Raw genomic sequence first — 21,500 nt, 5'->3', positions numbered from 1 at the left:
ATCTAAAACTTGGCACATCTATAAAAAAAATAATTAATTAATGCTTTTCTATAATTCCTGTGATACACAGTTCCTTCAATAAACAAATGTTTAAAAACATTCCTGCTGATGCCTTGTTGCTGTTTTAATGTATGCTTCCTTCTAAAATGCAAAGCCTTAGTCAGTTAAAGGAGGGGATCTTTTTGCTGGGAATTCCAGCCCCAAAGAGAGACCTTTGGGTGAAATATTGGGTGGGGAGTGGAGATGGCCAGTGACTGTCCAGCCCTCTGGAGGCTTTGTCGTGGAGTGTTCAGTTACGAGTACTCCGCTTTCCTGTTTACAGTGCTCCTGTCTCAAAAAAGAGATTGCAAGGCATAGGGGTGTTGCCCTGGCTGGGGAGGGGGTCTGTCTTTTTAATTTTCCATGTTGCGAAGATTTTTCATATGACAAACTGTACTAGAAGCAGGAGAGAGCACCAGAGCAAATGACCATATTTTCTGAATTGACCCCGGGCCGGAGGGGATTTGACTGCCTGAACCTCTGTAGAGTACCGGCCTCCAGCAGCACGAGCCCCTGATGTGATGGGTAGTGGGCTCTCCATTCCATTTCCTAATCTGCCTGAAGACTCTCGACACTCTTTATTCGAGTCAGATGAAAATTCAGTTCTGGGTTTTTCCCCCGATCTTAATTGGTTTTTTACGCAGGTCTCAGCAGTGAGGTTTATCTGTACACATCATTCCCTGCTGTGAAAACGAACAATACCGTCAGGGGAAAGAGAAGAAGTCGGTAGTGGTCCTCGAATTCAGTCGAGCTGAGTTGCTCCCACCTACTTAGGGCTTCAGAATGACGGCAGTGTGACTGGTAGGGAGAGAGGGTCTCTCTGGTCCGGGTTGGCCAGTGCGGATTCAGATGCTGCCCCGCCTGTGGGTCATCTCACGTATGTGTGTGAGGTGCCTAACGGCCAGCATTCCCCAGGAAGTGCTTTGGGGGTTATGGACGTGACAGTTCACAAAGGATCTTTAGGGGGAGGACTGACCGAGGCTTCAGGGTCTCAGGCTGGCCAGCCGTTAAGCAAGCCACTGGACTCAAATCAGTATCTCTAAATTCGTGAACGTTTAAGGCGGGTACTCTGCAACCGAACTTCTCGAGTTGATCTGAAGAATTGGTGGCACCTCTTTAAAGGCCCCATCTTTGCTGACCATCTCAGGTGTGTTTTCAGCTTTCCTTGGAAAGGGAGATTATGCTTTGAATCCTGGGTTATGTGAGACCCTGATCGGCTAGAAATAGAAAACATCCCTAGTTTCAGCTGTGCTGCTGCCAAGAAGTAGGGTAGGCTAGAAAGAGTTGTCTCAATTTTTGCTTTTTTAATCTTTGGCAAGCAGCACCTAGTGGCCCTCACTTCAGTGATTACAGGGTTTGTGTAACGTGCTGGGGTTTGGGCCACAGAATCACAGTGCGGTGGAGGGCTGTCCTTGGCAGTGCGCCGGCCAGCTTTAGTTATCTGCACTGAAATTGTGGCCACCGCTGCCCCAGTGTGAGCTCCCGGGGCCTGGAAGGACGGCACCACCATGCTGCCGAGAGAGGCCAGGCCTGCCTGACAGCCAGCCCAGGCTGCTTCCACGGGCAGAGCCCCCTTTCCAAACTAAATTAGCATTATTTCATCCTATCCAGAAACGTGCTCAGAGCCTAGTCACGTCTTTCCTGCGCACAGGAACATGAGCTGTACGACACAGGAGGAGTGTGGCCTTCAGCAAGGCATTTTGGACCGTGGGGCTTTGTGAAAGCTGGGATTTTGCTAAATGCCATGTTGCGGGTGGGGGAGCCTTTCTCCTTTCATCCCTAGCCAGAGAACAGACGACTCAGCCTGGCTCATGTTCACCATCTTAATCACAGGCTGAAGATGAATATTTTTGGTTAGTTTCTCTTTTTTTATATACACAAGTGTCCATTTATAGCGATTTGCTGACGGACTCTACCAATTACTTGAAAAACTTGTATTTAGAGAGAGACAAACTAAAAATGTGAATTCAAAGGATAGCCATAGTTCTGCATTAGATTAGCGTGCTGTGGGGCAGGACCAGAATGGAAACGGTGGTTGGCACATGAACAGTGATGTCAGAACTGGAAATGATCATCTGTTTTCACTTTAATTGGGAGGATGATTAGAGAAAATACGTACTCTTCTATCTGTCTTTGTTATTGCAAGCTCATTGGGCCCTCGTTCGTGTTTATTGTGGGCATTATACGTAACAAGCCCAGTGATTGCTGTCTCCACAGTCTTTCTTCACTGGCATCCTATCTGCCACATCCAGGGCTCTTCTTCCCTGCTCACTCACACTTTCCCTCTCTCTGACAGTAACCATTTCTCCATGAAATATTTCCTGTGGCTGCTGAAGCATTCTTCTGGTCTAACTCCTCCTCGGTATTGAGAGGCCCCTTCCCCTCTGCTTTGCTCTTTGTCTCAGTCTGTGTGGTTCTACCACTTGAGCTACAACAGGAAGATGTGGAGATGAGGCTCACAGCTTGGAGGGCCGGGATGAGCCAGTGCACATGGCACACCAGAGAGGAGCTCCTGTGGAAGCTGTCTGTCTGGTGGGCGTCAGACGGTCAGATTTCTTTTCCTCCTGCCCCTGCTCCTCACCTGGGCACAGGGCTGGAAGAAGGCAGGGTGACTCATAGGGGCACGGAAATGTGGTGAAGTTAGAAGGACACCTAAACCACGAAAAGGAGGAGGTTTCCATAGGGAGGAAACACATTCAAGGAGACACTGCCCACTCCCTGGATCATTCTGTCACGCTTCATTTACCTGTCACAGTCAGCCTGTCCTTGAGGTCCCAGGTCAGTGGGCACTGCCCCCCGGGATCTTCCCAGGCACTTTGCACATTTTACTCACTCAGCCACAAATGTATTTTCTACTATTTTAGAATTTATGATGTTTTCACAAATTATCTTATTATTGCCAGGTGGACTCTGGTTTAATCATTTTGAAGGTTTAATATACAGCATCTAGAATGATCAGTAAAAGAAGTATTTGTTTAATAGGCAAATGAATAATATAAAAATATTTATTCAAGGTACAATTTGAACCAAAGCATGAGAAGACCTTTCATCAACCCATTTCAGATACAAGTGGATTAATTTACCAGGAGAGTCAAGAGTTGAGGATTCACTGACTCCTTGGTTGGGTCAGACATTAACCAGCTGTTGAAGGTCCCTGTAACACAGGCCCATTCTCTGAATACTTATTATGCACAATTCAGTAATGATTAACATTTGAACTCCATCTAGACTGAGCAAACCACATCAAAGCTCTTTTTTCACTAGGACTTTTAAAATCCCAACTATGGACTGAATGAGTAGGTGTCAGAGAAACTGACTTTGTAAACTGAAAATCATAAACTTAGGTTCACTTGAAATATGTCATGTGGACTGCATGTATAAAAATTACAGGCACTTTTATTTTTCCCTTGTAGGTAGTAAATAGCATCTGTAATATTCCTCCTCACCTTTTTCTGATTAGCCTTGTGTCTGGCATATTTTCCTCAATACTCCTGTTCGGGTTGCAAGGATTTTACCAACAAGAGACAGGATTCTAAATAAGGAGTACAGGTGTAACAGAAAACTTGCAGCAGTCAAGTTTAAATCCAGAGATAAGGGGCAGGATGAATTTGGGGGGGGGGGGTTTGAGTGGTGTCAGGCCCCCCTATTTCCTCTCCACAGCTCGTACAGCAGAGCTGTGCCGAGCCCAAGGGGTGGGAGTGACCCTGTCAGGCAAAAGGCCTGTGGGCCACTGTAACCCAGAATCACAAGCCAGCTCCGCTACGCCCTGTGCTGACGTGCTCCCCGGGCCCACAGGCCCCCTCACTCTCCACACCTGTGCCCACACAGGTGCCTCCAGCAGAGTGCGCTGGCCACTGTCTGTCACCCTGAGTGCGTGGAGCCTGAGCAGTCCCCTGGGGACTGGCAATGATGAACCAAGGTGGACAGTGGACAGCTCTGCTTTAAGCTGTTTTATATGGGCAGCTACATAAAGTTTATTTGCAAGGAGGAGCTATGGCAAGACCATTGCAAGCACAATAGGTGCTACTGCTAAAGATAGTGATTTTAGGTCACTGAAGGTGACAGAAGGCCAAGCAGCCCATGTGAGGCCAGAGAAGCCCAGGGCTGAGCTGTGCTGGGCTCAGGAAGACAGAGTCAAGTATGAAGGTGACTGTGGGGGTCAGGTGGTCCCAATGTACAACCGTAATTGGGAATCCCTGTTCTATTTCACTTAACTTGCACAATTTTGGCCAGACCTGTGGTTTAGCATACAGAATTTAGGTGTTATCGCTACATTTTTCACATTATTTTTATTCATTTGTTTTTAAACTACTTTGTTAAGGTATGATTGACATACAAAGAGCTGTACATATTTAATGTATACAACCTAATGATTTTGAGATAAACATACATCCATGAAACTGTCATGACAACCTATGCCATAAACATATCCATCTCCTCCCAAAGTTTCTTCCTGCCCCCTTTGTTTATTATTGTGTGTGTGTGTGTGTGTGTGTGTGTGTGAGATGAGAACATTTCACCAGTTTTTAAGTACATGATACAGTATTGTTAACTGTGTACACCAGGCTGTCCAGTAGGTCTTTGGGACTTACACATCTCATGGGACGGAGACTGCGTACCCTTTGACTAATACCTCTACATCTCCTCATTCTGTCTTACCCGTAATTTTCTGTTACCATCTCCTTCCCTTGGCAGCTGGTTCAGATCTCATGGTCATTACAGAGTTGGGCTGTTGATCACACCTTGGCTTAGATGGCTACCAATCAAGATTTCTTTCAGTTGGTCAGTCAGTTTTGTCTGTGTGTCCAATCCTCTAGCAGCTGCTGTGGGAATCAAGAGACCTGTAACCAGGATTTTCACACTTAGAGTATACAGCACGCTCACCCCCAAAGGGTCTCCTTTCATCCTCACAGTCACCCTGTGAGGTAGGCATTATTTTTACCCCCACTTTATATATAAGGAAGCAGGAATTCAGAGTGGTTCAATAACATAATAAGGTAACAGAAAGATCAGGCACTGGCTTGTGTGGCTCAGTGAATTGAGTGCCAGCCTGCAAACCAAAGGGTCACCAGTTCAATTCCCAGTCAGTGTGCATGCCTGCTTGCAGGCCAGGTCCCCAGTGGGGGCCGTGTAAGAAACAACCACACATTGATGTTTCTTTTCCCTCTCTTTTTCCCTCCCTTCCCTTCTTTCTAAAAATAAATAAATATATTTTTCAAAAATAATAAATGCATTCTACAACCTATGAAAATGCACTTTGGTTTCTCTGAGTTCCTTTCCAGAACCTGAGTCACAGCTCGGGGAGTGCTGCTGCTGATCCCTAACAGTTCTCTAATCCCAGCTTTCCAGTCCACAGAGCCATACATATGGCTACTGAGGTTTTTTTCATCTTTGAAAATTAAGCAAAGAGGGTCAGTGAAACATCAGCTTCAGAGTGTGGGAGTTCTAGCCAGTGTTTTTTGGAAACTATTTTTAGAGAAAACTTCTATTTTTAGATTCCAAATGATTTTCAAAAACAAGAATCAAGACAACACGTTTGCCTCTGGGTATGCGAATCCTCACCGCACAGTGAGATGAGAGGTAGCCATGGCTTGAACCCACAGGTTGGGGCCATGTAAAACCCTGAGCAGACTGGAGATTTGATCCACATGAGCCCAGCTGCATCCAGCCAGATGTAGCCCGAATGCACTGTGATCTGGAGCGGAGGAGTTGTGTGCAGGCAGTCGGCAGTGGGGCTCAGACAAGCTGGCACAATAAAGGTCCTAGTGACTTGTCCTAGCCAGGTGGCTCAGTTGGTTGAAGCATCATCCCCTATACCAAAGGGTTTCAGGTTCAATTCCCGGTTAGGGCACATTCCTAGGTTGTGGGTTCTATTCCCCACCAGGGTGCAGATGGGAGACAGCTGATCAATGTTTCTCTCTCATATCAATGTTTCTCTCTCCTTCTCTCTCTCTCTCTCTCTCTCTCCCTCTCTCTCTCCCTCTCCCCCCCACCCCTTCACCCTCTCCCTCTCTCTCTAAAATCAATAAAAACATGTCCTCAGATGAGGATTTAAAACAAAATTTTATTTTTAAAAAATCTAGTGACTTGAACTTCACTTTGAATTGGTGTCCTTTTGTTGGATTGAGCCATGAAAAAATGGTCCACCCATCAAATGTTTAGTGTAAATAAACCCTTAAACATACTGACTCACATAATAAGCCAACAAACAAACTACTTTCAAGAACTTATAACTTAAATGCAGAAGTTGAAGGTAATTGTGCTAATTAAACCAAAGGCTTACCTATTCATTTTTGAAAAACATGCATAGCCCTGATCGGTGTGGCTTAGTGTGTTGGGCATCATCCCACAAAGCGAAAGGTCACTGGTTTGATCCCCAGTCAGGACACATTGCCCGGGTTGCAGGTTCGGTCCTGCTCGGGGTGCTACAGAAGACAACTGGTCCATTTTTCTCTCACATCAATGTTTCCCTCCCTCTCTTTCTCCCTCCCTTCCTCTCTCTCTTAAAACACAGCAAACAAACAAACAAAACATATGTGGCAGGATTCCATTTTAGGAAATACCTTGACAACCAAACGTCTGGAAAAGCTGCGAGGTTTTCTTCACTTAGCCCGAGGGTGTGAATTGTGGTGTAAGTGAACAGGCGTGTGCCATTTGTGCCATTAGAGTGTGAAGATGGCCTCCTACTAGCAGGAAGAATAGGATGGATCATTAAAGGTAGAATAAAATTTTTAAAATAATCTTTGTAAATTATAAAAGTGATAAAAAACAAAGAGGGCTCCGTGGAAGTGAATGGCAGGCCACTCAACGGAGCAGAAAAGGGACTAAACCCCGAAAGTGGCAAACTGAAGCCTCTACCATTGATGCCTTTTCCCCTTGCCCCGTTCGACACTGGAGCGCGGATGGGGGAGCAAATAGAGGGCCTCTCCAAAGCCAGACCGAAGAGGTGATTTGTTTTGTTTTCTGGGGTGTTTTTTTTTGCAGATATAATAATTGTTTCTGCCTACTTTTCTCCCTTTTGTAAGATCTTGAATAGGAGGAAAAACCTATATCATACTGATAATAGCTAGCATTTAGTGACAGTTATTGGCAGACATTATTACCTAGTTCATAGAGCTATTGTAAGGATTAAATGAGTTAACGTATTTAGAACTCTTAACAGTGTGTTATATTTGTAAGCAGGTGGTAAGTGCTTACAAGTATTAGCTGTTATCTTTAATGTTGACCAGAGTCTCCTGATATATCAGACCCTCTGCTAAGTGCTCAGAGTGCCTTATCTCATTGGTGTTCTTATGCTAATTTTATAGGTGGTAAATTGAGGCATAAGAAAGTTGCCCAAGATTACACAATTGGTAATAATAACACTTATTGCACCCTTAATATATACTGGGCATAGTAGTAATACATTTTCATTATGCCATCACATTTAGGTCACACAACAATCCTGTTAAAGAGACGATATCAATCCTAATTTTACAGATGAGGAAACCTGGGCCCACAGAGGACAGCTAATGCCTAAGTTCACACAGCCAGTGAACGAGAGAGCTGAGATTTGAACCCAAGCCACGTGGCTCCAAAAGTGCGTGTTCTGCACTGCTGTGTACTGTGGCCTTCTGGTAGAGGGGGAGGTGGTCCTTCACATCAGTCCCACAGCCCTGTCCTCGTCCCCATCTCTCACGGTGTCTTCCTTCACAGTCACAGCATTGGCTCTTTCTGACCCCATTCCCCAGCCACGCCCAACTTGTTCCACTTGAGCAAGATTCCAGGGCGGAAGAACCCAGACCCTGCACTGGTGCTCGGGACTCCTCGCCACCCTTTCTCATTTTCTTTAGGCACGAAAAGTTTGTTTCCTATGAAGTGACCTCTTCTTATTTGCAAGTCAGCTAACACGTTCATTTTATTTAAGCTTTGTGCAGTTAAATCTCAAGGATTATACACCAAGATGTAAATAGCAGCTAATAAATTTACAGACAATTTTAATTTTCCTATTCATCTTTTTTGTATGTTTTCCAGTGTATATACAATAAACAATAGTCAGAAAAACATAGTCAGAAAAATTAATACATTTTATAAAACACAGTCATAGACTGTATTAGACAGTATTTCCAGAGAGTCAGAGGATGCATTGTACAGGCAAGAAACGTGTTGAACAGCAGATCAGATGTGTCCTCGGGCCTTTCTCAGCCCCGTCCCCAGTTGGTGACTCCATCACCTGTGACTGATTAGTGTCTTTCCAATTACATTTTAGTCACAGAGCTTTTTTTCAAACAAAAATGTAGAGAAATACCATGTATTCAGCAAATACTACAGATTCTTCCTTAAGGGTTAAACATGCCGACTGAAGTGGGGATGGGGCGCCAGGACCCACCCATGAACTCGCTGTCCCATCCACAGGGCGCTCCCCAGAACCCACTCTGGTCTGGAAAACACGGTTCTCCACCGAAACCATTGCCCCACCTCCTTCTGGACATCGGACCTCCTGCAGATTTCCAGAGGTTGTTCAGATCAGGAACTCTGAAAGTTCACTAAGTGTTCTGTAAGATGCTGATTTCTTTTCTCATTTGCCCTAAAATTTTCTCCCTTTTCATATCCAAAACCAATACCCATGACTAAGCCATCTTTTAACTGGTTAGTAATGTCTGGCCAGAAAGCCTGTTATCTTAGAGGTGGCTTCCAGCTCAGAAGGAAAAGAGAAAGATTTATTTGTTTATGCTTCCATCCAAACTCCCTACTTTTTTCCCCCAAAGGTTACCAAATGCATTTCCATTTTTTTCATTCATCAAGCTGATGGATGGAATATTGGATACATGTGATTCATGGTCTTGAAACTCTCTGCTCTCTTGACTTCTGTGATGTCATGTTCAACTGCTCTTCTTCCTCGTATTATTTTCCTCTTCTCTGCCTCATTTGCTAACAGTTTTTTTTTTCCTTTTTTTGGCATTTAGTGCTGTGTCTCTGGGCCACTCATTTCTTCTTGCTTCAGTCTCCAGACAGCTAATCCATTTCCAGGGTTCATCGTAGATGGTGCTTGAATCCGACTATACTTCAGTCTCTCACACAGGTCCAGTGCTTTAGATGCAATACGTAGTAGATGTTTCAACCTTGAACTCATGTTAATTCTTTGAAGTCAGTATGCCTAACTTCAGAATTACATTAGCACCACTATTTCCTGCCGCAACATCTCTATTCTGCCAGCAGCAACCCTATTCTCCCAGTCATCACACCTGAAACCTTGAACTTTTATTATTTTATTTACAACTTTTAGTCCCTAAATATCTTGGATTTTACATTCAAAACTTCTCTTAGGTGTCTCTTTGCTTATTACGGTATTCGGCCATGTATAATGGGTGCCCACATTTTGGGTCCAGGTTTTCAGGGAAAAAAATCTTCATTTTAATTTTTCAATTCAATTTTTTTATTTGTTTACATTTAGAAACAAAACTGATTATCATAGCCCATGGTATTATTTTGCATATGGATATCATTTATTGCTTTCTAGAGTTATACTTTTAATGCAGACACATAAATAAAAGAATTAAAAACATTTATTTAGATACAAAATTAGTACTACCCATGTATAATGCTCATCCTTATCTTTCCCTCAAAAACTTGGGCAAGAAAGTATACATTATATATGGCAAAACACGGTGCTTTGTGTCATGGAATTTTAGAACACAAAGCTTTCTTACCGCACAGTTGTTCGTCAATACATATTTCTTAAATATCTATCTAGTCCAACTATATCAGAGAAATTCTGAAAGTTTGTTAACATTCTGAGAAATCTCTGCCTCTTATCTCTCATCTTGATAGTCCATTTCCTACACTGTTAACAATGAAAACACCAATTGAAGTTAGGATAGCGGTCACCTCAGAGAAAGGAGGGTAGTAACTGGAGGCTGCTGGTGTGGGTTTCTGAAGTCCTAGCAATGTTCTCTTTCTTGAGTGGACTGATGTTTACAAGGGAGAATCCACTGTTCACCAAGTGTGATTTGTGCTCATTTTCCTATGAGTGTTATTTTAAACATTTTTAAAGCAACCTTTGGATTGACACAGAAAAAGAAAGATACTGTTGCTGATCAAATGTTGTTTAAAAAAGCTATAGATTGCCTCTAAAAGTTCTAGCTAGGCAGATAATTTTAAATCTGAAAGTATCAGGTAGAGGATGTGGAGAAATGGGGACACTACTGGTAGGAGGGCCAATGAGTACGTGTTATATAGTTGGCAGTGTGTGCACCTCGCAGCCGGGCAGACACATACCCAGGGGAGCTCCTGTGCATGTACACAAGGAGCTGTAAGCGGTATGGTACATAAAATTAAAGCAACCTAAGAGCCATCAACAGGAAAAAAATGTATTTTTTATATGGTGAAATTCTGAAGTTACATATATATATATACACTTAGAATCCCAGAGGTCTAAAAATACTATCATGAATGAAAAACAAATGCAGAATATGTAAAGTATAACACACACATACTTTTAAAAGTATAAAATAGTATTATACATTATTCCTTAGCACATACGAGGTGTCTCTGGAAAAAGTTCAACCATTGTTAATATAACAAGAATGCTTTGCATGACATCAGTGTAACCTGGCAGCCAAGGAGAGTGGACTGGAATGTGCATGTGTGAACAATGAAGACGTCACTGTACTAGTCAGTGGGGGCAGTAGATGCATTGAGTGAGCATGTGTACTGTGTGGCTGTCGCATTCAAAATGACTAAGTGAGTAGAGCAATGAATCTGCATCAAACTTTGCTTTAAGCTTGAACATTCCTCTGCAGAAACTATTCAGATAAGGCAGAAGGCCACAGTTATAAGCAACTGGTGATTGGCAGCTTCATCACAACAATGTGCCCACTCATGCATCACATCTCATGGAGAGTTTTTTGGCAAAACAAATCACCCAGGTGATTCAGCCCCCTCTACAGCCCAGATTTGGTGCCCTGTGACTTCTGGCTTTTCCCAAAACTAAAATCACCTTTAAAAGGGAAGAGATTTCATACCCATCGATGAGATTCAGGAAATATGGCATGGGAGCTGAGGGTGATTGGGAGAACTGTGTGAGGTCCCAAGGTGCCCACTGTGAATGGGACTGGGGTATCATTGTCCCATGTACAATGTTTATTGTATCTTTTTGAATAAATGTCTCTATTTTTCATAATATATGGCTGGATACTTCTGCACAGACCTCATATATACAAGGGAGGGGTCCCAAAAACACCAGAATTATCTTCTGGAAGGCAGGCCCCTTGTAGTATCAGGCTTCCCCCACTAGGTGAGTGTTCTAGGAACCCATCTGTATCAGTGTGCCAGCTGGCATTGTTGTGAGAGGCTGCATTGGGCTTCAGTGAATTTTTTTTGAAGACTTCAGTGCATTTGCCCATTTTCTGAGGGGTGATTTACAAGTGCACTTGCCCAGACTGCACTGCATGTGCAGCAGTTTTTGACTAAAAATGGCAAAAGCTCCATGCCCCACTGTCCCTATTCACCTGATCTCACCCCAAGCAATGCTTTTTGTTTCCCTTGATGGAAAAAAATCCACAAAGGTAAGCATTTTGCCAATGTGGAAGAGGTGAAACAATTGGCAGAAGCACTAAAAGGCATCAAAATCAACGAGTTCAAAACTGTTTTAAGCCATGGAAAAAAATTCTCGATAGATGTACTACATCAAACGGAGAGCACTTTGAAGGTGACTGAAGTTTAAACATGTAAGAATAAATACACAATGTTTTATAAATAAACTCCAGTGTTTTTTGGGTCCCCCACTCACATGTTAACGTATTTTTAAATGGCCGAAGGAGACGCTGTGCTCTGCCGTCATGAGGCAGTAGCTGCTGGGGAGCGGACGAAGGGACTGGGACTGAGAATGGGGATGAGGGAGCCTGTCACTTCAAATTCATTGTCCTGTTTCTTTAAAAAAAAAAAGCAAATATGACAAAATGTTAACAGCTGTTCATTCTGGGTGGCAGCTCACAGGGTGTCAGTTGTAGGATTCCTTGTAATTTTCCCGTTGTGTAATTTCTGAAAATGAAAAATATTATTGAGATAACATCTTTCATCATTTAGTCTTATTTATTGTTTGGGTATTTTATGTTCCTGTCTGTTTTAAGAAAAAAAAATGTATATAAATATGAGTATAGTGAGATAGCTAAATTTCCTTGGTTTTCATGTTCACAAAGCAGCCTTGTTTTATTTAACATGCTTCGGTATGTGAATGTGGCCTTCATACAGACGTGTGATGAGGGCTCGCAGCCCCACCAGGGTCTGAACATGAAGAACGCACTTCCTGCGACAGACATCCTCTGGCACCTCGGCCACCAGAAGCCTCCTTTGTATTGGATCCAAAATAGCCAGAAGCAAACAGAGAAACAAGTCAAAGAGATTTCCTCTTTGGTGCTAATGACTTGTTGGTATGTGATTGTTAAGACTGGAGGTCTGAAACCACCAACAGTAATTGGCTCCATCTCCCGTGTGTCTGCGGGGTCATTTCCAGGAGACTTGACGTAAGAATGGGGCCCTGCCCTTTCTAGCATGGACAGTGCTTCCTGCACTGAACCCTGAGCAGCGCAGAAGTCCCACTCTGGCAGGGAGGAGAGCACTCTCAAAGTCCTCAAAGATGGGACAGTGCATGGGTGGACCAACCACTGTGGTGAAGTGTGCACTTTTACAGATGCATTGCAAACTATGGCTCTTAGTCATTGGGCAGGTAGACTGGCTGACTTCAGAAGTGCCCCCAACGTGATTGCTGTGACTTAAAACAGACTAAATATGATAGAGCTGGGCCCTGAGTTGAGGCTTTTAAACAGACAAGAAGGAGTGAGGTGGGGGGCATCCATACCTTGCCCTCCAGTGTCTTCAACTCTAGTAAAGCTCGGGTCTCTCTGGACCTTACTCCTCCTCCCGACAAGCAGGTGAAGGAGGGATTTATCCAGAAGAAGGAGCTAAGCTTGCTCGATTCAGACCCTCGTATCTGTTGAAATCTGCAGCCAGCATGCGCCCCCAGGCTCTACAGAAGCACTCGGTCTGCCCTGAGCCGTGCATCCTGAGAGAGCCTGGTGCGCGTCCACGTAGATCAGTGATGGGCGGCTCGGTCTTTCTAAGGCAAGTTCAGTTATGAGCAAGTCCGCTCTGTCACAGATCTGAAACTGTGTTCTCTCCAGTCAAGTCTATCAGTAACAAAGGCAATATTTTCATCTTCATCTGTCTATCCTCAACCTTTCAACTGGTCCCAAACTCAAAAGGGGAACAGGGGACAGGTATTAATGGTTCTCCTTAAAAAACCTGATTGATCAATTAATATAAGACCTCAAGATGATAAATGAATGTCATCTACGATACGAGCCAGTAATTTGTGTACCACATTTATTCTTACACCCATAATTATCCTGTCAGAATGGTTAACTGAGCACCACTCAATTACTTTTGGATTTCACACCTGTGGTTACAAAAATGAATATATGTACTATTTATCATGGCATGCTTGACCTCTCAGAGCTGGAGATGGACTCCATTAAAATGTGCATTTTATAGAGCATTATATTCTCTATATAGGTATAAGTATACACAGAAAATGTATTTAATTCAGTCATTTAACATCAAAAGCAAAACACACAAAAACTACCCACCATGCTTTAGCACAGCACTGTTCTCCATATGGCCAGCTGTGCACTGGCGGAACACACTGATTTTAAGGATGAGTTAGTATTCTGAGCTCTTCGGGATTTCCTTTATATTTGCAGTGGTTTATGACTGGTGTTTAATGTAACTATGGCTCTGTTTATACTTAATAGAAGATCCATTTCTGTGGCAGGATACACATTTGCACTCCAGTGTTGAATAAAAGCTACTGTTCTGCAAGAAGGAAATAAAATGTTGATTTATAATGTCACATTCCAAGAACAGTGATCTAATTCTCCCCAACTGTTTTTTCCCAGGTCCTGGAAACGGCACAGCTCCAGCAAAGGGTGACTCTTCTCTTCCAGAATATTCAGCCTTCAACATGTCTGTCCATGCCGCAATTAGATACAAAAACTGGAAACTCCTCACGGGCTACCCAGGTAGAGCGCTCAGCACTTCCCCAACTGTGACAGCTGCCTTTTGCAAAAGATAACTCTGGGGCTGCAGAACGGAATGGCTGAATAAGGAAGAGGGAGGAGTGGCGTGATCCACTAAACCTGACCCCCTCCCACGAAATTGAGACTTAGCTGCAGGAGGAGTAAAAGGAAGAAATGCTAGTCTCAGCTTCATGGAAGCCTAAGGATTTCGGATATGTGTGGCTCCCAGGCACCGCAAGGGGAATCTCTGGAAGCTGCACACATCCTCAACCAGTGCTGTGGCTGAGGGAGGGGGCTGCCTCCCCTGAGCACATTCTCTAAGAGGGACGTCTGTTAAATACTTTTCAGATGTGGCGTGATGGTTAAGGTTATGGTGCAGTTACTCAGTGTTGATAATGAGGACAGTCTTGGCAGTTGTGGCAAGGCTACTCTTCATTGTTTTGGACTGTGCCACATGTTACAAGACATTTTAGCATCCCTGGCCCCTGACCACCAAATGCCAGTAGCACCCCCCCACACACACACACACTCACACATACATGCATTCACATTCCTGGATGCCCCTGGTGGTGAGGCGGTGAGACCTGTCTTATTAAAGTACTGGAAGTCAGAGTCTTAGATCTAAACACAGCATCAAGGGCCCCATCTTTTTTGTGGGTCCACACCCACGACCCAGCTCAGCTTTGTCCCCTGGGCTCATTTCTCAAAATTAGAAATTGCCTCCATGTCTCTCCCCACTGAACTCTTGTTTCTTTGCCAGGCTGTGGTCACTGGTTCCCTCCACCGTCTCAATACAATGTTTCCGAGATACCCACATCGGACCCACCGAACAAGACCCTCTGGCTCTTTGACATTGAGAAGGACCCAGAAGAAAGGCATGACCTGTCAAGGGAATACCCCCACGTCGTCAAGCATCTCCTCTCCCGGCTCCAGTTCTACCACAAACACTCAGTGCCCGTGTACTTCCCGGACCAGGACCCCCGCTGTGATCCGAAGGGCACTGGGGCTTGGGGCCCCTGGATGTAGGGTTTGGGGCATCCTCGGGTAGGGGCTGGGAAACCTTTCTGTGGCAGGCGGGACTTCAGACCTTTACTCATGTGACTTTCGTCTCATTTGTTCTCCCAACCTGGGTTCACCTGTCCCCTCCCTTGCTCCTAAACCATAATGACGTGTCTCATGTCAACGCCTAGTGCACTTAAGAAGCTGATAAAATCTGGAGCACTCCCACGGTTGGCTGGAGGGAGTGTCTAAAGGAGAGGGTGATTGGGTTCATCCCCTTTTCCGGAGCCCAAGCCGTGGGACGGCCGGGAACTTGATCTGGAGTAGGAAGTGACGGAGTCCTGGAGGCTGGAGCAGCTGGCTCCTTTTGCCTCACAAGTCAGATGTTAGGTTTCCCTGTGCCAATAGCCAGCTTTTATTGGAGTGACTCACGTTTCTTGTAACAAATGAAGGGAGCAGACAATTGTTAATGGTTCTCTCAGTCAGGGGCTCTCCCTGTCTGAGGATCTAGGTCAGGCGTTCCCTGAGAATAGCCCGCCCTGGTCAGCCCTCGCTCACCCACCTCATCACTCATCCCGTCAGGGAGCATGAGGCCCGTTTCACTGTCAAGGCCAGTATGGCAACATGCCTGCTCCTTGGTTCTGTTTTTTACAGTAAAGAACTGTGTTTTTATCCCCAAGTTTTCCCCCAGCCATTGCTCATTTTGTCTAGACTTCCCGCTACCCCCAGCTCTCCTTGGATTTTTTCCCTTTTGACTCAGGCATCCTGTGCCTAAGAAGCTGCTTTGCTTCTCCACTCTGAGCACCACCGGTGTTTGGAACTCTGAGCCCTGCCTTCCTTTTGTCCCTGAACCCAAGTGACAGCCCTGCCGGGAGAAGGTGGCCGGCTGCCTCCGTGAGCGTGCTCCTGATAGACACGGAGAGGCCTGGGCGGGCGAGGCTTGGGTCTGTGTCATCTGTCTGGTCAGGATATTTCTAGTTATGTGGGGTTTGTTATCATGACTGTGGCTTTGTCTCATAATGTAGTGAGAGTCACACTGTTCTTCTCCAGCACTGAGGAAAAACGCCAGGAAAGGATGCTGTGTTTCTGAGATGATGGTCGTGGGCAGCTTGACGAGGAAATGGCCCCGTTTGGGAACCCGGGCTGTGGTAAAGCCAGGAAGGACACCCACGTTCCTCTCCCCCTCTCAGTGTCTCTGCTCTCACTGAGGTGCTGGGGTGGGGGAAAGAGGGTGCACAGTGTGACCTGCCGGCCCTTCCCAGTCCCGCTGACGCCCTATTCACAGGGATCGGTCTACGTTAGCTCCAAAAAGCGTGACTCAGAGGAGCATGTGTAAAAACCGTACTCCTGTTTGCATTAGCTCCACCGTTTCATTCGCTGCTTACCACCAGTGCCTGGTACATCATAGAAGGCACTCAGTTCACTTTTTAAAAAACAAATGAATGGACACATGAGCAAATGAGAAAGCCTCGCACTGCGAGCTGTATACAGGGAGAATATAAATGTCTTCCAGCCGTTGTTTTTCTGTTCTCACGCTGCCCTCCCAGGGCAGGAGCATGGTCCTCGTGTCTGGGCAGGCGCAGGATACGCCACAGTGAAGTCACGGCGTCCACTGGGGTGGGGGGTGGAATATGCCACCGAAGGGACTCTTCTTTTGCCAGTAATCCTCAGTTCAATGTATTCTTCGTAGGACACTAGACCCTAAAACCACCGAATAATATGCTACAGCTCCTGCTACAGCCATCCTTCAGTTGAGTAGCTGTGTTTTCCGGCCACTGCTGACTTGGATTGCATTAAAATACAATGGCTGGAAGGGAATGGTGCTGGACCTGGGGACACGTTACCAACCCGCACCCCACTCCTGGGTGAGGAGACAGCCGGCCAGACGCTGTTGCCTCCCACTCCCAAGCCTGTGGCAGATGTATGAACTAACTGAGCCCACATGTTCCTTCTGGATCCATCTCATCCATTAATACTGCAGACCGGAGGCCGTGGGCAGCGACACCTCTTTGCTCTCCCTGCCGCGCCCCCGGCAGCCCTCCCTCATTCTGGCACCGGCACTGCTGTGGCCAGGGTACTTGCTCCTCACTCAGTGGGCTTAGGTTTTAAAGACTGATTTTCTGTAAACCGTTTATCTGAGATTTTGTTTTACCCGTAATAGAACACATCTTGTTAGATTTTCTTTCTCTGTGCCACAATGTGGACAGATTCATAGGTTGTCATGAGCAGTATTAATTATCATTTCTTTCTGAATCTGTTTACCTTTGAAGGCGGGATCTGCTTATGTAATTGTTTTTTCTTTGTTACTTCACAGTTGTCCCCCACGTGGGGGACAAAAATAATTAAATGTATCTTTTAGAATGTGACAGCTGTGCGTGGGGGGTCTCCACCTGGGCAATGAAGAGTTTCTGGCGTGAGGCAGAGGTGACGGTCCCACGGCGTTGTGAATGAACAATGTCTCTGAATTGTACCCTTTAAAATGGCTAAAATGATGAATTTTAAGTTACATAGATTTTATCGACATTTTTAAAATGTATTGGCCCATTTTTATTATCTTTCCCAGTCATCTCTTAAACTTTAAAATCTGTTTTTGCCCAAGAGAGTAGCCGTGGCTTGTGTAGACTGGTTCATTGTCAGGCCGGTGAAAGACTGGCCTGCCCACCTGGTGACCGCCCTTAGCAGTTGCTGCGAGCAGGTGTGTTCAGTCGGTGCCCAGGTGGCCCCCACCCCTCTTTCACCTTTGCTCCAGTGCCACTGGCGTAGGAGCCGGCCCCCAGAGGGAACAAAGCACAGGAGGATGGGGTGACTCAGCTGCCCTGGGCCTGGCCCCAGAGCTTGGTGCCCGGCAGGGGAGGTGATTCACCCGCGTCATCAGATCCTTGAGGTTAAGGTATTTTATTTAATGATCCTTGTCATTCTTCTAACAATAGAGATAATAATATCTCTGTAACAATTTCTAAAAATACAGACAACTACAAAAGAAAATTAAACCATTCATAAGCCACCTACCTAGAGATAGCCACCATAAACCTTCTTTAAAACCCCTTTAAGAAAATAATGAAGTGGTCCACTTCCCAGACTGGTTTTCTTTTAAGATTTTGTTTCTTTTTATTTTTTATTTTTTTAAAGATTTTATTTATTTATTTTTAGAGAGGGAGGGGGGAGAGAGAAAGAGGGAAGGAGAGAGGGGGAGAGAGAGAGAAACATCAATGTGCGGTTGCTGGGGGTTATGACCTGCAACCCAGGAATGTACCCTGGCTGGGAATCGAACCTGGGACACTTTGGTTCCCAGCCTGCGCTCAATCCACTGAGCTATACCAGCCAGGGCTAGATTTTGTTTCTTTTTAGAGAGAGGGGAAGGGAGGGACAAAGCGAGGGAGAGAAACATGGATGTGCAAGAGATACATCAATCAGTTGCTACTTGCACGCCCCGAACCAGGGACCTGGCCCGCCTCCCAAGCATGTGCCCTGACTGGGAATCAAACCAGTGACCTTTCATTTCACAGGCTGAACCACACCAGCTTCCCACTCTGCCCAGCTGAGTCCTCAATTTAGACTTGGATGGTAGATAAATAAAGGTCACTTCTTCTGGAAATCGTCATTTTAACCCCACTGATGAAGTGTAGATGTCCCCAGGGTTTTTACTCCACGGGGCCATGATTTCACACACTCACACACACATTTTCTCCCTCTCCTCCTGCCCTGCCTCCTCTCCATGGGCCTCAGAAGTGGGCTTGGGGCTGAGGAGCCAGCTTGCAAGTAATGCAGCCAGTAAGTAGGCCCCTGCCTCTTGTCCACACCAGGGTCTTGCAGAGCAGGGAGGAGTAAATACACACACACCTCCCCTCCTCAGGTAAACAGGACCTACTGTGCTTTTATTTATATTAAATAAATCAAAGCTGGGACTTACCCTCTCTGCCATCATTCTGTAGCAAGAATCACACTGTGCAGTGGAGGCAAGGACAGCTGTGGCAGTGGTGGTTGGGGGGGGCAGTGCACAGGCAGCCCTGCCCCTGGAGGCTCACCCGCCAGGGGGCCCAGCAGGCAGGAGGTCCTGGCACAGGACGGAGGGGAGGTGGAAGGGGCTCCCGAGTGAGAGAAAATCCAGCCTAAAGATCCGCAAAGGAATTTATTTGCTTTAATTTTTGCTTTATATTTTACACCCCTGAGACTAGGGAGTTCTTTCTGTAAAAACTATTTTTAAAGCCTTTGATTAGAGGACACTCTGATTCTGGAAGGGAAGCAGCTGTACGGTGTGGAAATGTTACTCGGGGCTTCACAGTAAAGCAGGTGGGTTTTCTTGGTTCTCCAGCCCATGCTTGATGTGATTGCTTGGGTTTACTGTGTGCAGGTGTTGGGAATATGTGGGCCCCACATCCAGGAGGGCTCCAGGCCGAGCAGAAGGGCCCCTCTCTGAGGCACCTGCACGTGTTCTGTCACTCTGGCCCGCAGGTCCTTCCTGCCCGCAAAGTCTGGTTGGGCTTCCCCGGCACCAGGGCCAGGAAGACGCCCCAGCACCCCCGCAGGTCCTCGGGCCCACGCGGACCTCCGTGGCTCACAGAGGCCCTGCCACTGCCGGGAGCCTTCACACGGTGCTTTTCCTCAAATTTACCTTCTTTACAGGAATAAGTCATTTTAAGTCACGCTGTCTTATCACCACGGTGAAGGGGAAACTGGTGTCATTGGTAATCATAAAAATACATGCAGTGAATCCAAATTGCTCCTAAATTTGAGCTAAGAACTGTTCCTGACCTGGAAGGAACGGAGGAGTTGAAGAAGGAGTAAACTTTTTTACTGGTTCATTCCCACCAGTGCAGGGCCGTGTCTGGGTGACGCTGGTGTGGAGGAGGTAAGGAAGCTCCCTTGGGCCAGGCACACTGGCTTCATTCAGTGCCTGTGTGTGTGCTGGGTGGCGCCTCGCGGTGGCTGCTAGCTGGACTCGGGGACGTGCTTCTGTCCCCTCCGTGGGCCGTTTCCTCTGAGAAGAACCACAGCCGCACTTCTCGGAGTTTGTTTTGATCGCGTGCCTGCAGTCCTCAAAGCCTGGGACACACTCGAAATGTGTTCAGTGTATACACACAAGAGGAGACCAGTGTGCGCGCACCCTCTGCAGCACAGTGGGGAAATCGCTGGGGACCCCACCGAAGGAAGAAGCCCGGAATGTCAACAAACAAGTTGGTGGCCATGCAACATACAGAGAAGTGCTTTGAAGAAATAAACACCAAGAGGAGGAAGAGACAACATGGAATTTTCTTGAGTTAAGAAGGTCCCTGACCCTTAAATTCTGGGATTGTAATCTGTGGTCCCCTAGATCATATGCTCTCCCGGGAGACTTTAGGTCATGGATGCTGAGAAGTTGCTTCTACTCTTTTGCCTCATCAACCAGCGCATTCCCCCTAGGTGCCCACGTGGGCCTCGTCTGGCCCAAATTCACCACAGCCTCTTTGGATATTGTGAATGAGCCTATCAGGTATGCCATGTCTTGCTAATTACAGGGATAAGGCAAGGGACCTTCAAGGAGGATATGCTGTATGCCAGACACCACTTAACTTTTGTAATGGCTACTGAGCTCTTCACAGTTGTATTTAATCGTTAGGTGAATGGTTCTCACATTTGAGAAATTCTGTTGCATGAAGTCATGTACCCAGGAGAGCTGGAAATGGAGCCCAGATTGCTCTTAAAAAGCCCCGTCTCTCCCGCGCTCTCCTGCAACCTCCAGTGCTGGATTTCCTCTCTTCCCTTTGTCTTGCACCTTTAAGAACAGAGGATAATTTGTAGGAAGTTCCTGTTCTCACAGTTTGGACGGGGGAGCCTCCGTGCCTCCTGTGATCATCAACCAGGCAGAGGGCCCGGGGTGAGTGGGGGGCAGGGAAGCCAGTGAGGAGACAAGTGCAACAGCCTAACGGAGCAGTAACCACCTAAAGAGGTAGGGAAATAGAATAAAGAGCTAATTGGGGGCTTAGAAATTTTAAAAAAGCAATTGAAAGTCGCTGGAATTGCTCAGCCTGAAAAGGGTCTTTGTTAATGTTTTTTTATGAATTTCATAGGAAAATCGCCTGCCCACATCCAGGTCACAGAGGCAGTGACCGCCTGCGCCCCCATCCCCCTGAACACACAGGCAAGACCGACTGCAGGTCTGGAGGAGGAGGGGCGAGGTTTGCAGGTGGGTTCTTAAAGGTCCCTGCAGCTTCTCAGGATGGTGCTGCTCTCGAGATTTAGTGTCTTGTTCTATAACATATTGGCATGAACCTGTCTTTCATCTTTAGTTACAGTTAGTTACCATCTTGCAAAATTCTGGAGCAGGCCTACTAGATACCCTGACTGTTCTCATTCATACAAAGTCAACAGGACCTCACTCACCTTCTGTGTTTAAGGCTCTGAAATGAAGAGTAACAAACACTTCAGATA

The 21,500-nt window shown here is 46.0% G+C and overlaps 1 protein-coding gene across 1 annotated transcript in view; it reads left to right on the top strand.

Annotated features, from left to right (window-relative positions):
• The window catches only part of ARSB (arylsulfatase B), a 139,998-nt gene extending 122,436 nt beyond the window's left edge, over positions 1 to 17,562 (top strand). The window contains exons 7-8 of the mRNA XM_028528533.2: positions 13,974 to 14,096; positions 14,854 to 17,562. Of these exons, the coding sequence (XP_028384334.1) occupies positions 13,974 to 14,096; positions 14,854 to 15,119 (389 nt within the window). The 3' untranslated portion in view covers positions 15,120 to 17,562. The remainder of the gene's footprint in view (positions 1 to 13,973; positions 14,097 to 14,853) is intronic.
• The last annotated feature ends 3,938 nt before the right edge of the window (positions 17,563 to 21,500 follow it).

This window comes from Phyllostomus discolor, chromosome 3 (assembly GCF_004126475.2).
Source record: "Phyllostomus discolor isolate MPI-MPIP mPhyDis1 chromosome 3, mPhyDis1.pri.v3, whole genome shotgun sequence".
In the NCBI taxonomy this organism is placed as follows: domain Eukaryota; kingdom Metazoa; phylum Chordata; class Mammalia; order Chiroptera; family Phyllostomidae; genus Phyllostomus; species Phyllostomus discolor.
This window is presented reverse-complemented; position numbering and strand designations above follow the sequence as displayed.